The following is a 15,942-nucleotide window of genomic DNA, read 5'->3' on the forward strand; positions in this document are numbered from 1 at the left end:
AGGCTGGGAGCAGTGACTGATGCCTGTTATCCCAGCACTTTGGGAGACTGAGGCAGGCAGATAGCTTTGAGCTCAGGAGTTCGAGACTAGCATGGGCAACATGGCAAAACCCCGTCTCTACTAAAAATACAAAATTTAGCCAGGTGTGATGGTGCATGTCTGTAGTACCAGCTACTCGAAAGGCTGAGGTGGGAAAATTTCTTGAGCCCGGGAGGTAGAGGTTGTAGTGAGCTGTGATCATGCCACTGCATTCCAGCCTGGGTAACAGAGCTAAACACTGTCTCAAAAAAAAAAAAAGAGTAATTGTGGGGGGTGAAATGTGATACGAATATGCCTTCTTGTAAGCCTATTTGGAAGGGCAGGAGAGAAATACAGATAAAGGCAGAGTTTTGGTTTTGGTCTTTAAAGCTGGAAGGGATTTGCCCATGGAGAGGGGGAGGTTTGAGAATTGGAAAAAGTGGACAGTTAACATTAGTAAGAGCCCAGAAGAACCAGAGGGCAGGAGATCAGGGGTAGAGTGGTGGGACTAACCCCAAGAAGGGAAAGAAGGTATCTTCCCACCCAGTGGCCTGTGGACCCAGGGCCTTGTCTTCTGTCTTGACCGCTCTCAAGAGAAACCAAACGGTTAGCTTATTTCCTGACATTTCTGACGAGCCAACTGCAGGGTCCTGGTAGGCAGGGTATTGACTTAGGTAGAGCTCCGAATTTGAAGTCAAAAGACAGCTTTGATTTCTTGTTTTCTGCTTGACTTCCTATGTTATCCTTTCTGTGCTGCAATTTTCTCATCTTAAAAATGAAAAAATGCTCTCCATGTTACAGGTTTTTCTGAGAATAAAGTAGGACAATATATGAAAACACTTTAAAAGGGTACTTGCAATTAGGTAGCTTTTTGGAGGTTGGTTTTTTTAGTTGTTGTTTGTTTTTCTCTTTGCTCTTAGAATCTGGCAGTGTTCCAGTGACCAGGAGACCTGGCAGTCTCCAAGAATGTTCTCTGCAATTGCTGGCTTCTGATGAGGCAGCTCACACAGGATTCGCTGTCGTAGATTTAAAAATAACAAAAACAGAAACAAGTGCATCCACGGAGAGTTGGACTGTCACCAGAGGTTTGGTATTATGATTAATTGTAGAATGCAAGCCAATGGAAGTCAGCTCGCAATCACTGAAACATGACCATTTGGTTCAACAGCTCACAATGAGTTTATTATTGTGAATTGTTTATAATAATAGAATTTTCCACTAGGTGACAGCAAAGCCTATAATATTATCTAAATCATTGTTCCTCTTGAATAGTGTTTGAGAATCTTCCAAAAGCAGTGGATCCTGCCATTCTGAAGAGAGTAATTAATGCTTAAACTGTAACATATGGCCTTGAGATATTGTTGTGACTCTCCTGAGATAACTAAACTCCAGGTTTTAAAAACCAATTTTAGTTTTTGACATTCTAAGTCACTTTTTACAAAAATTTATAGAAACAACTGCAAGAATAATTTAAAAAGCTAACATTTGTTAAGCATTTGCTGTGTGTCAGGTACTCATAAATGTGCATGGCTGTTGATACTACCCAACTTCTCAGAGGTTTCATAGGGACCACAAGTCCCTCTTTTAATAAAGAACTAAGTCTTCCCTGGGCCACTTCTGTAAGCATAACACTAACTACATAAATACATGCTCTTGGCTGAACTGCCCTGCCCAGAAGAAGAGGAGTTTGGTTATGCATATTAATGGTTTAGTCAAGAGCCCTTTACAGGGTTTTATGAATAATTGTTAGTTATAATTGGTGTTTTTCAGAGCATTTATCTTTTTTTTAAATAACTTTTCGCCTCTTAGACCTATGTTAACCCTTCATTGGGTTCCCTGTTAGTGGTTCATTTATCTTGGGACTGTGTTGAGTTTCTGGGGTAACCTATTGGAGTCTTTTTTTTAGGGGCTAAGGCTGAGACTCCAGGCAGAGTGAGTTTGACTTATCACAGTAACAAAGTCTTTAACCATCAGAAGGAAGTGGGAATTACAGGGGCGTGGCTGGTATTTGATTCTGAACCCCTGGCCCCTGAATGCTTGCCTTGGTTCTAAGCAGAGAAAGGGCTGAGAAGTAAAATGGCAGGGGTGTTTAACCCACAGGCAGGCCTGCTTAGTTTGTTTTCTTCAGTCAGAATATAACATAAAAACCAGGGAGCTACATAGCTGGCTCCTATACAACTACCCATACTGCTTTTCTTTTCTTTTTAATTATTACTATCCCTGAAAGAATGCTATAAATGCACAATATGAAACTTCCAAAGGCGTAACAGAGCATACAGTTAAAAAGTAAGTTTTCTTTTCCACACCTGTTCCCCATAAGAAACCTCTGTTTCTCACAGTTTCGGGTTTCCAGTAAAGTTCAGCCTCAGCAGCCTGGGGATTCTGTGCTTGGCAGGACAACGGTACAGATGCTGGCTACTGATGAGGGGAGCAGTTAGGAGTAGCTCAGGTTGTGGAGTGAGTCAAGCACATGTGACACCTCCTGATGAGGCTCAGGGAATAGGGGCTCATGGCATGTGGAAAAATGAGCCAGGAAGCTTTGGGAATTCATAACAAGATGGCCTTATGTGTACCCACAGGCTGGTGTGGCCTGGGGGAAGTTGTATACTATCATTATAGAAATAACTTATGTTCTCAGATGAAAGTTAAAAAATACAGATAAGTATACCTCATTATTTAACTATATATCTATGATACAGTTTTTCCCTGCAATATGGAGCCCAAGTCCCAGTCTCCAAGTCTCATAGCAACCCAAGAATCAGCAAACAATGCTTCCAGAAGATAGAAATGGACACTCCTAAGGTCACCAGCAATCCTATCCTGCAATGTTAACTGGAGCCATGAGAGAAAGCAACCATTGCAGAGCAGCAGCCAGCATAGGCAAGCCATGCCCCAGCTCCTGACACTGGCCTCAGGTGCATTCACAAGGGTAAGCACATGTGCTGGTTGACCCAGGACAGCCTCAGTTTATACCTGGCATAATTGTTCAGAGGATCCTGTTCCAGTCTCAAGAACTGTCCCAAATTTGTCGATAAAGGATATGATCTCTCTAAATTCCTCTGTGTATCATCTCACCCCATGCCACCCCTTCAGGGTGTTGGACCAATTATGGACCTCTGAGTTAGGGTGGGTCCGGCATCTACCATCTTTCAGACCCAAAGCTGCAAGCAACCATTTTCTTTCCCTAGGGCCTCTTCTGGATCTAGCCGTATCCTGTTTCTGGGGCTCTTGAGCACAAAAGGGCCATTCTACCTCCAATTCAGACAGTGGAACTCCCCAGCCACCCTTCTAGGATTGGATGCCCTAAATGCTATGCCTCTTTTCCAGTGAGCCCAGTGCTCAGTAGCTCAGATGTAATTTACCACGAGATATGTAATAAATATCTCAGGATGTTTATTTTGGCCCCTCTCTAATCCCTAGCATGTCATTTGCATGAGAAAAAAAAGAAAACAGAATTCTCTATACTACCAAACCAGAAATTTCCAGAGGCTAATAATTTGGAAGCATATTATTCTGGATATTTATGTAAAATCTTATTTGTTCTAGCTGCTTTTCCTCTGATTTTTATAGTTTTTCTGGATAGACCATCATGATTTGCAAGTAATAATTATACTGAAACCTAATATCTATTTAACCTTTTGGAAATTTTTATTTTAGAGCCTAAAACTTCTAGGATGTTACTGAATAACGATGATACCAGGCATGTCTTCTTAATAGATGCTTCTAGTATTCTACCCTTAAAATGATGTGATTTAAGATTGGACATTGTGTGAAGGGAGTATCCTCCTAAGTTTACCAAAATTATTACCTTGGTTGTAATTATAGAATAAATTGTCAGTAGCTTGATGTTTGTTTTTGTCCAGATAAATGGCAATGGAACTAGACCTTTGCTTTACTCAGACTGTTGCAGCTCTTTCTCTTTTTACCTGCAATGAAATATTAAATCCATAAATAATTAAATGCATGGGTTTGAGAAGCAAACATACCAGAGTTTAAGTCTAGTTGTGGGACCTTGCTAACTATTCTGAATTTTACTTTCTTTATCTGAAAATTAGAATTAAAAACCCTGACTTTGTACAGAGTTGCTGCATTAACTTATTGCCTAGAATGTAACAAGCATTCAATAAATGTATTATTATAGCTGTTATAATATATAATATACTTTTCACTTTCTGATCATATTGGAGATATAGATATTAAATATAATATATATTACAGATAACATATGTAATAATAAGACAGTGAAAAAATCTCCTTAGAAAAGACTTTTAAGTTAACAAAAGTGGTAATTCTAGTATTATCTTAAGTTCATTGTGGTCTTTTCTTTAGAGGTGGTAGGATGCCCAGCTGTTCCAGTTTGTTGTGGATAGAGGAGTGTCACAGAATGAAGGACTTTCAGTGCTAAAACCAGAGAAGTCCTGGGTAAATTGGGACAAGTTGGTCACCTAGATCATGGTGAGTGACATTTGACTCCTTTCCTGTTTTCATTTGATCAGGCAGACTCCTCCAGAAGACAAAAAATAGTATTCAGAGAAAATTACTAAAGGCCTGCTGATGAACAGACATCTCCGTCATTGTTTTATTATTAATAATAATGCTGTAATAATAAACCATATTTAAAAGGAAACTAAATATATCTCTTTCTAAGGAAATTTCTAGAAAATCAAGACAAACACTACTGGGATGATTTTCACAGAAGATTTACTCTTTGGGTGGTAAGAGAGCACTAAGAAAGTAGCTATTCTGATGGGCAGGAGGTAGAAAAGAAAAGCTAGGTTACTTGACATAGTTCAGATACTACAAATCTGGTGCTCCTGATCCACAGAAGGGAGTGTGGACATAGACCTACTCTGGGCATGAGAGTAACAGGAAGAGGTACAAGAGTGAGATGAATAATTCTCTGCTAGAAAGTTTGAGGCAAGCCTTGGGGGGCTACTGGCTTTGTGGGCTGTTGCCAGGGCAGTTGCTACCCACCTGTGCTCTGGCCTGAACCTGGCTGAGTCAGAATGCTCTGACTGCTAGGAGTAATTACAGCCCAGGAGGACACGGAAGGGTTAAGTAATTATAGCCGAGAAGGTTACACCCCAGGTTATGGCACTGCTGTGCACAGAACATGAGGCAAGATACAGGCAGGTGTGGGCAAAAGGTACACATGCTTCAAAGTATTATTAAAAATGTGTGGGTCTCCATGAAGCTCTACTATACTCAAGTTTACCAGGATATTTGGGTAGAAATGGGGATGATGACTCTCATCGTTTATATAATCCAGAGTGCTGATAAAAGAAGTAAAGTTTTGAAAGCTCCAGTGCCCGCTCATGGTCATCCCTAACCAGCTTTACCTGCAGTCCCTGTGAAATGAAACGTCAGTCAGCCTGTAAATTTAAGCAGGCTGTGTTAGACGGGGAACATCACTGTATACTTGCATAAGTATAGCTTAGTTCATAACATGAATGAATGGATCTGTGAGATGCACTGAACAACAGCAAAGATCAGGAGTACAGTGGGAAACAGAGGTCGTTGCTGAGTAAACTCAAAAGATTTAGTACACAGGCCAGAGACATGGCTGAGGCACGGGGAGCTTATTCTTACTAGATGCTGGACAGTTACTGTGGCTTCAATGAGATAACGCACAGAGATGCAGAGTTCTTATATAGCGCATAGTTAACGCTTACTGTCACTTATTTTTAGTTTTTGCACCTCTGAAAGCTAATAATTGAATTTCCCCTGGTATAGAAGCTGGTGAACAGCAGTCAAAAAATGAATTTCTTTACTGGGAATAAAAGTTGTGCAAGTTGTGTTTGTTCCACCAACATTTTTCTTTGATCCAAATGGGCAGTATAGAAAGATCAGCTTTTTTCTAGAGTGGCTAGAGAACAAACAATGATGTCAGGGGCACATATGCCAGGAAGAGACCACTAATGACCTCTTACAGGCCTCCCAAGGTAGCATCATGACCTGAATGCAGCCATGCAGGCCAGGAGCTGTAATTTTATCTAGCCATAGAAAGAAACGCTTATCTCAGATGTTAGTTCTGCACATTAATCAAACTTAAAAGAGTCAATACAAACCAGTGTATCTTTTATTTGTATTTTTAAATTTTATTATTTTTATTTTTCAATAATGTAATACAATCAATCAATCAATAACACTGGCCCATGTATGGGCCAGTGTTGACAGTATGTTACTAAACACAGATAAGGGATAGGCGATCAGCAGTGTCTGCTCCAACCACGGCAGCAGTTTATCAATTTTTAATAATAAATTACTATCATAATTCTGGAGTCCTTATGATCAGTGCCAAGTGCCATGGAAAGTCCAGTCAAAATCAGAAACCATTTAATTTATTTCTTCAGAAGAAATTACTGCATAGAGACCAGAATGTAAAGGTCTATTTGACGAACACAGTCTTCCTTAAGAGTTTAGCTTAACCATAATCAGGAAGAAGGTTATCCTGAATGCAGAGCACAAGCTAAGAAAGTTGACTGTTTAACCACCTCAGGGTAAGAAAGTTTCTGGCCTACAGACCTGGAAATACTGGCCAAGTCACTGCCTCTCTTGGATGGTGCTGAAATAGAAATTACTAACATTTGCTTCAGTGACTCTTCCTGCTTTTTCTATGCCCAACTTACAAAATCACTTTTTAATGTATGTATTCTTTGCTTAGTCAAGTTAATGTGTTTACTTCTGTTATAGACAAGTTTTGCAAGCCCACAGGCCAGTTTTTCCTCTCTAAAGAGTTTTCGTGTATCTCTGCTTTGATTTCACTGTTTCTCCCTGTGCAAGCATCTCAAGCTCTTCTGACCACTTCAGTGACACCCCTATATACAGAGAGAAACTATCCAATCTCCCTGATTTTTGACCTTCTTCTTATCTTGTATAGAACATACAGGTAATTCTACAAAGTTCCTCAGGATCTCTTCTGCTCAGTGTGTTGTTGACTGAAATATTTGGTCTCTGTGCCATTAATTACCTCCTTTATTTCTTGTAAGTTAATTTTTTACTCCACTGGATTCAGCCTCAGTCTACAAGTGTAGTTAAGTCTCCACTGCCTCTAAAACCCTGCCCTCAAGTCTGCCACTCTCAGGCCACCAGCCCATTCTTCTTTCCTTTCATAGACGCGGGACTGGAAACAGCATTGTCATGCGTCATTGCCCTCTTCCATATGTCAGTACCTTGCAAACTGGCTCCTACAAGTTTTATACACTCCAGCGGAGCTTGCTTCTTGGAGTAGTGCTAACCTTCAGTGACCTCCTCTCCCTGGGGTCTAGTGCTAGCCCCTGAATGGGGTGAATGCCTGGCTTTGCTGACATTGCTCCCTGGCCATAGTTAGAAGAGAGACACACACTCAAACTTGGTCACTTCTCTCTCCTGGGATTTTGAGCATGGACTGGAGAGGTGGAGAATTTTCTGGAGCAGAGTTGTATTAATGGCTGCATCACCCTGGGAGAGGGGTCATAGATTTCTAGGAAGCCCCCAGACCTGCCCTGGTTCCTACCCTTCCCAAACCTTGGTTGTTCATCTCCTCTGCTGACTCTCTGTGAGTTCTTCCAGAATCCTTCTTTAGGCACTGGCCTTAAATTCCTTTTTTTCTTTCTGTCTAAGCTAGTGAGAGTCAGCTTCTATCCTTTACAGCCTAAAGACTTAACCAGTTAATTCTCTTACACTTTTTAACAATTCAGAAGCATTGGACACTCAAGAATACCCTTTCTTGCTGATACTGTTTTTCTGTGTCTTTGCAGACTTAGCATTCTTGTGGCTCCTTGTCCTGCAGCGTTTGGTCAGACTCCTCTGTCACTCCTCTTCTTTCTCTTACCCTTGAATAAAAGGCTTTCTGAATTTTTAATTTTTTGTTTGTTTGTTTGGTGACAGAGTCTTGCTGTATCACCCAGGCTGGAGTGCAGTTGCATGATCTTGGCTCATTGTAGGCTCCACCTCCTGCGTTCAAGTGGTTCTCCTGCCCCAGCCTCCTGAGTAGCTGAGATTACAGGTGTGTGCCATCATGCCCAGCTAAGTTTTATATTTTTGGTAGAGATGAGGTTTCACCATTTTGGCCAGGCTGGCCTTAAACTCTTGATCTCAGGTGATCCGCCCGCCTTGGCCTCCGAAGTGCTGGGATTACAGGCATGAGTCATCACCTGGTCCTTCCTAAAGTATTATTTATGAGAATATTTTTTACATTATCATTTATTCAAATTAACAAAACAAAATTTGAATGAGCCAGACACTCTACCTCAATTCAGAATATTTTGAAGACATAGTCTATAGAACATGACTATATGTATGGTCATATTCTACTGGCACAATTAAGCATCAAGATATCCAAATTCTAGATGTACCTTTCTGATTATCTAAATGTATATTTCTGATTCATCTCTACCTAGGCTCACCTATTACCATCTCAAATTTAGTATGCTTAAAACTAGACTCATTATTTTTGCCCTCAAATATGACCCTTTTTCTTTCTTTCCAATCTCAATCAAGAACAGTAGCATCCTCCCAGCATGGGCTTAAATATCAGAGTCATCTCTTCTTCCCTCTTTCCATCTGGTCAATGCACAGACCCTGCTGATTCTGGCCCTGACACTCATTTGCCTCAGCAGAACACGCCCACAGGCACCCCCCATCAATCTCCTTACATTTCACTTCCTGTTGCAGGTATTTACTAACTCAGGCCCTTCTATCTGTCTGTGCTCTACCCAGTCATCCTCCACATGGCTGCTTAAGTCTTCTTAAAACTCAGATTTAATCATGACAGTTCCCAGAAGAGAAGCCTTTCAGTGGTTTTGCAAGGGATGTTCATCAGAATTGCCAAGGAGTTCTGAAAAAGTGAAGATTCTTGGGCTGCAAATAAGACTTCCTAAATTAGTTTCCAGAAATAAGGCATGGGTATTTTGAGAACCTCAGCCCCCCACCCCTACCCAAGAATTTTGATACAGACCTGTGGTGAAGTGTCATTGCTTTAATGAAACCTCAGTGCCTACTGAAAAAATCTCAAATTTCTCACTGTGATATTTAAGGCACCAACTTCTGCTTCAAGCCTTGTCTCCTTTAATTCCTTACATATTCCAAAGTCTGACAAATAGTGATGACAGTAGTTGCTATTTTCTGAATGCCTCCTAACATCGTGTGTTTCATTAGTCTTCTCTTGCCACTTGGAATACCCGTTCTTCTCCATTTCTATTTCTCTCAATTACACCCTTCTTCAAGGTCAAGCTTAATAAATAAGACTAATCTAGAGTAAAATACATTTAAAGTATTTAGAATAGTTACTGAATCATAAGCCCTCTATAATAGCAGGTAATGTTGTTATAATGATGATTATGATAAATAATACCTTATACTTCCATGAAGCCCTTACCACACCCTAAGTCAGAACTAATCTTTCCTTCCTTTGTGTTCCCATTGTAGTTTGCTTCTATTCCTTTTAGGGTACCTGCTAGATTCTGTTTTGCTTTATGCACCTGTCTTATTTGTCCTGGTGAAGTGCAACCTTGTTGGTGAACTCTATCTTGGTCAGGTACTGTATCATATTCAAAACACAACAGTTGCACAATACATTTTTACTCTTTAAAACTGAGTTCTAAATGGTCTATGTGAACTGTCACCCCAGCCAGAAACAGAAGTTCAGGGGGATTTCCTGCCTGTTTGTCCAGCATGTTTTGTCTCTGAGCTGATCAGGGGAGAAACCTGACTTGGAGCCCTTTAAATTAAACATGTATTTAAGTGGCAAAAGAATTTTCAATTAGAGCCCGGGCAAAAAAGACGTTAACATTTGTTGAGTGCACACTCTGCCAGGACACTGTGATGTGTTTGCTTTTGGAACAGCTGTCTAGCAGGAGGCTGCTTCTGACCTATCCTATATTCTTTGCTCCCATTGTTTGCTTAAGGTAACATTTATGTCTGATATTTGCTTAACGTGCCTCTCAAGTTGTTTCTGAGCATTATAAAGAAGAAACGGTTGACTGTGTGGCAACGCCAGGCACTCAACACTGATTAACTGACATTTAGTGGTGCTTTTTGAAAGGTATGATGCACTGTTAAGAGCCAAAGTATCTGGATAATTTGCTGTTACCATCAGCCAAGTGGCTGTTTAAATGGTTTTGGAAAGAGGATGAGCTTCCAATAATTTTAGGCCTTCCCCAAATCCATACTCCTAGGAGAAGTGGGGATTTTTGGCTTATAGCTTTGTGCCCCTGTGAACAGTAGCAGAAATGTAGATCTGTTTTGTGGGATATGGGACTAAAGTGGTTTTCTGAGCTCATAGTTCCAAGTTGGATGGTAGTTAGGACTATAACATGGGTGGCTATATAACTTATTGTTCAAATGGTAGACACTCAGCACAACAGAATCCACTGGGACTATCCCAAGCAAACTGGGGCCTCCGCTATCAGCGTACAAATCACCTCCATGCTGGACATGGAGTCAGTGATGGCTGCTTCTTTCAACTTCAGATAAAGTGCTAAAAGAGAGGGCTTGAATCCTGAAAGCAATTGTAAAAATCCCCTGCGTGTGCAGGATTCATCCTGAAGTGACTGAACAAAGCTAAGGGGTAAATTTGATAAATCTCTGCACTGCAGCCTAATGTAAGAGTGGGCTTCTCAGTTGAAAGAGCGAATCACGTGCTGGGGTCTTCTGAGGGAAGTTAGGCCTCTCCTCTAAATACCACTGTGTAATGAGGGAAGGGATGAACTCTGCCTGACCACTGAAACTGATGCCTGAACTTAAGAATCTCACTGATTGCATCCAGCATTTTCTGGACTGTCCAGCAAAGCCCTCTCCAAGTCCTACCTTACCTTCAAGGCTCACTGAACAATGAATGTCTCTGTTAGTATTCTCATTGTCCTCCAATCTCGTATCTTTCTCCTTCCTTAGAACTGCTATACCTTCTCTACAACTGAAGTTGTGACTTACATTTATACAGCCCTGCTGAAAATCATTACCAACATAGCTCAAAGAGATCTTTACTTATTCTGAATCCCTCTAGCCTTGTTTAGTCCACTTTGCCATTGGGATACATAGCCTTGCATTGTTACTTGTTCTTTTTACCTGGACTGTTTTGTCTTCTCAAATTGATTGAGAACATAAGTCATATGTTATTGTTCTTTCATTCACATTACTCAATTATCAATGAATATTTATTGATTGGTTTTGAAAATCATATTTTGTATATTGAACCATCCTGGTTTTGTTCTGAATAGTAGAGCTATTTATATTAGCAAAATGTACCTGTACTTTCCCTTTATTTCTGGTCATATTACCAAAAAAATAAAAAATCCTCGTAATCTGGAATTCACATCACACTTCTTGGAGGAATGGGGAGATGAGTTAATATTTTAACTCACAAGGGTGATGCTAGAAGCCTAAAGTATACAGCAGAAGTGGTAGGATGAACAGAAGTGTTAAAGTCCATCAAATTGGAATTGGGATTCTTGATTTGGTTCTTACAATTACTGAACTTTATAATTTTTTTCCTCTCTGAACCTCAGTTTGTTCACCTGTAAAATATTGATCATGGTACCTATTTCTGTAGGGCTATTGTGAAGATTAAATGAAATAATGCATAAGAAAACACTAAGCATGATGCCTGCAACAGTAAATGTTAAATAATTCTCAATCTGAATGAGTCACTGTAATTCTAGGTATTTTGGTTTCCTTAAAGAGCCACATTTGAAAGATCACCAATGGAGATAAGGTCAAACTTGTTTGACGGTAAATAGTCTCTTGACCTAAGTAATGGAACCCAAAGACCTAAATAGAGGATGGATTAGGACCCATTTATAATACATAAAATGAATTGTTCCTTGGTCAATTTCTCACTTCTCTGACTTAATACAATAGCCTATTATTAAGTAATCAATCATTGATCTAATTTATTATACAATGAATGCAGTCTATTGAGAAAGTCAGATCAGAATGCTTAGCTGTCTTACGAGGGAAAAATCAGATGATGAACAACTGTGTGTTGTTATCACTGAAAAACAAAATGATTAGGAACAGTATCCTATAGATGAAGCATAAAGTGAATGGCTACCAGCCTGACCTTAAAGAAAATGGGTTGGTGACATTTTCTTAAATGATGCCTTTTTCCATGGACCTCTTCTCTTAAAATCTTCTGAGAGTATGGGCTAGAATGCAATCCTCCAACTGGAACTTCTCCTTTTTCCTGAACAGAAGCTTTCTAACTTCCATGCCACTTCTTTTTCTTACAAAAAAGCACATATATGTTGGTGTTTATTTTCTCTGATCAGGTCTATGGGGAATCTATATCTCTTAAGCAGATTTCCCAAATGAGTATGGTACTATTCTTTTCCAATGTGGTTGCTATTGTCAATAAGGTTATTAAATTGTGAGCAAGCTCCTTGAATTATCATGAAAAGTGTCCCAGGTAGCTGGAATTCCAGGATTCCTCGTGCATAACATGAGTCTCAGGTGACCTACTTACTATAAGTAAGTCTTTCACACACTCCTTTTGAACTGTGATGAAAGTAAGCTATACAAAAGCTGACAGGTACAGCCTGTCAAATTAAATCCCAAACTAGACCTTGATGTTAAAATCCTGAAACAGAGAGGACTTATCAAGTTAAATTTACATGTGAGGATCATGAGTTCTTAGCATTGAGAGAAAATCCAGACTTTTTTACTTGGCATAATAATAGTTTTATTTGAAGACAACACAAGTAAAATAATTTCCTTGCAAGTTAATGTCTAACCAATACATAATGCTTAGAATGGAAAGAAGCAAATTTTGTAAAGCACACTTTTTCTTTTGAGCCTTTGGGAGTACACTTGAGATTTATTATAATATAAGCTTTAAAGCTTTTTACCAGTCTGGTTAAATACCTTAAGGAATAAGTAACATGTGAGAAAATAAAAGTGTGCTTTCTAGCACTTGCCGTAAGTCACTTTTTATTGTCCTTCAAAGAATAGTATTTTCAGAAGACAATGCTTAGTATGTTGGTTGTGACATTTACGTTGGAATTAACCCCCATCAGTGAAGCTCAGTCACCTGATTTCAGGCTGATCTTCTGAATCTTTCATTAGCTATATGAGAATGGATAGACAGAAATGCACAGTGTTATAATGTCTAAATCATACCACTAACCAATGGTGAGGACTGTGAATAGCTTTCACAACCTGTTAGCTTAGGTGCTTAGGATCTCAAGAAGTCATGAGACAGAGTGGATAATAGCATATGTCCTAAAGTTGCAATTGGATTTCGTTTTCATCTGTGGAATTTTAGGCAAGTCTCTATCTCAGCCTGTTTTTCCTTTCTTTCCATTTCTAAATTTATTGAGGCTTAATTGATTAAAGTTGTACATATTTATAGTGTACAATATGATGTTTTGTTATATGCATACATTGTAAAATGATGACCAATGTTAAGCTAATGAACATATCCCTCACCTTGCATAGTTGTCTTTATTGCTGAGTGTGTGGAGAGAACATTTAAGAGTTACTCTCAGCAAATTTCTAGTATAAACTGCAGATTAACTGCAGTCATCATGCTGCATAACTGAGACTTTGTACTCTTTCACCAATATCTCCCTATTTCTTCCATCCCTTAGGTCTTAGCAACCACCATTCTACTCTCTGCATCTATGAGTTAAACTTCTTAAGATCCCAACGTAAGTAAGATTATGCAGTATTTGTCTTCTGTGCCTGGCTTTTTTCACTTAGCAAAGTGTTGTCTAGGTTCATTCATATGGTTAGAAATGATGGGATTTCACTGAGGGGATTTCAATGATGGGATTTCTTTTTTAAGGCTGAATTAAATTCTGTTGTGTGTACATATACGTATTATATGCTACATTTTCTTTATCCATTTATCAATGGACACATCTCATTATTGTGAATAATGCTGCAAGGAACATGACAGTGCAACTATTTCTGCATATACTGATTTCATTTCTTTTGGATATATGCCCAGTGGGACTACAGCATCATGTAGTAGTTCTATTTTAAATTTTAATTTTTAATATCTTAGTTCCATTGATCTTTTCTGTTGTTTTCTTCAGTCTCTATTTCATTTATTTTTGCTCTTGTCTTGCTGTTTCCTTCCTTCTACTGAATTTGGGCTTTGTTCTTTTTTTTTATTTCCTTGAGGTTCAAAGTTAGGTTGTTTATTTGCAATCTTTCTTTTTCTTAATCTAAGCATTTATTGTTATAAACCTCATTATTAGAACTGCTTCTTGTGTGTCCAATAAATTTTGGTAAGCTGTGTTTCTATTTTTGTTTATCTTAAGATACTTTAAATTTTTTATTTTGATTTTTTTGACCCTTTGGTTGTTCAGGAGCATGTTGTTTAATTTTTACATATTTATGAGTTTTCCAATTTTCCTTCGGCTATTGATTTCTAGTTTCATACCAATGTGGTCAGAAAATATGCTTGATATGATTTCAAATTCTTGAATGTGTTAACACTTGGTTTGTGGCTGACATATGATCTATCCTGGAGAGTTTTGCACTTGAGAAAAATGAGTATTCTGCTGCTGTTGGGAGGAATGTTTTATATATGTCTGTTAGGCCCATTTGGTCTAAGTTATAGTTCAAGTACATTATTTCCTTATATTTCTATCTGGTTACTTATCCACTGTAAAATGTAGGGTATTGATGTCCTACACTATTATTATATTCCTATCTTTCCCTTTGGATCTCTTAATATGCACTTTACATATTTAGGTGCTCTGATATCGGGTGCATATGTGTTTAAAATTATTATAATCTTTTGATGAATTGACCCCTTTATCATTATGTAATGACCATATTTGTCTCTGTTTTACAGTTTTTGACTTAAAGTCTATTTTGTCTGCTGTAAGTATAGTTATCCCTGTTTGTTTTTTTTTTTTTCTTTTGGTTTCCATTTGCATGAAATATCTTTTTCCATTACTTCACTTTCAGTAAAAGTGTGTCCTTAAAGGCAAAGTGAGTCTCTTATGGACAACATAAGTAGAGACAGGGTTTCACCATGTTGGTCAGGATGGTTTCGATCTCTTGGCCTCATGATATGCCTGCCTTGGCCTCCCGAAATGCTGGGATTACAGGTGTGGGCAACCGCACCTGGCCATACTTTTTCTTTCTGTGTTGGTCTTGAGGTCTTTTGTGAGAGTGGCTATCAACTCTATCCCTGCCCTGAGGATCCAGGGAATTTGGTTATGGATGTTTACAGTGTACCTTTCATCTGATAATTCTTTATTCTGGTGGATGACCTTATGCTTAAGTGTCCTACCTGTCATCATGTGTCTCTCTCCCAGGAAACTTTGTACTGGCACACACCCCTATGGCTCTTGTGACCTGTGTCCAGTTTATATCTACCAAAATAGCTACTCTCCAGGAAAGCCCTGAACAGAAAAGAAGTTATGTTTCAGGTGCATCAATCAGGTAAGACACAGAGGAGGCAATTCAACAAACCCCATGAAATGACAGAAGCAGTGTATTACTTACAGATCCAGGTCAAGGGAAGGAGAGGGCTGTTGAGGAAATTCTCACTCAAGCAGTGAGTGGGGAGCAAAAGAGAAAGAGGGACCTGTGGGTGAAAGCTTTTAACAGGGTGCAAGACACTGCCCAACCAGGTTTTCCATGAGGAGTTCTAATTACTGAGTTTGGAGCAAGTAGGTAAGTGTTCCATGGAGTCATGCTGCGACTGAGAGGGGGTCACGGCAGCATAGGTGGACAGTTCCTTTGGTGTGGGAGGGTCAGGAGGTTAAGTCAGATAAGTTGTATCTATTAATAGCTGTTCCATATGAAAGTGGTCATTATGAGGCAATTACATATGACAGACAGCTGGATCAACCATATTGAGGAACTGTGAGAAGGCAGAGAACTGGAAACTATGTGTTAAGGGTGACTAAGCCCTGCTTCTGGTGTAATAAACTTCAACTTATATTTAAAATGAATGCAGGCTGGGCATGGTGGCTCACGCCTGTA

At 39.2% G+C, this 15,942-nt stretch overlaps 1 protein-coding gene across 2 annotated transcripts; it reads left to right on the plus strand.

Annotated features, from left to right (window-relative positions):
• Nucleotides 1-273: 273 nt before the first annotated feature.
• LOC108282466 (ATP synthase subunit ATP5MPL, mitochondrial) lies at nucleotides 274-15,399 on the plus strand. Of its 2 annotated transcripts, XR_001816429.2 has the most exons (5): nucleotides 274-2,947; nucleotides 4,348-4,473; nucleotides 13,584-13,643; nucleotides 14,801-14,829; nucleotides 15,270-15,399. XR_001816429.2 is itself a non-coding variant. In XM_017498436.1 (2 exons), the coding sequence occupies exon 2, from the start codon at nucleotides 5,132-5,134 to the stop codon at nucleotides 5,345-5,347; it is 216 nt and encodes a 71-aa protein (XP_017353925.1). In that variant the 5' UTR covers nucleotides 274-2,947; nucleotides 4,348-5,131; the 3' UTR covers nucleotides 5,348-6,193. The 2 variants fall into 2 exon arrangements, 1 of the variants encoding a protein (XP_017353925.1); XM_017498436.1 differs by lacking the exons at nucleotides 13,584-13,643; nucleotides 14,801-14,829; nucleotides 15,270-15,399 and having other exon boundaries at nucleotides 4,348-6,193.
• The last annotated feature ends 543 nt before the right edge of the window (nucleotides 15,400-15,942 follow it).

This window comes from Cebus imitator, unplaced genomic scaffold, assembly GCF_001604975.1.
Source record: "Cebus imitator isolate Cc_AM_T3 unplaced genomic scaffold, Cebus_imitator-1.0 Scaffold241, whole genome shotgun sequence".
Classification (NCBI taxonomy): domain Eukaryota; kingdom Metazoa; phylum Chordata; class Mammalia; order Primates; family Cebidae; genus Cebus; species Cebus imitator.

Coding starts and splice junctions, on each gene's coding strand:
- LOC108282466 (XM_017498436.1), top strand. CDS start 5,132: ATGAGGCAAGATACAGGCAGGTGTGGGCAAAAGGTACACATGCTTCAA.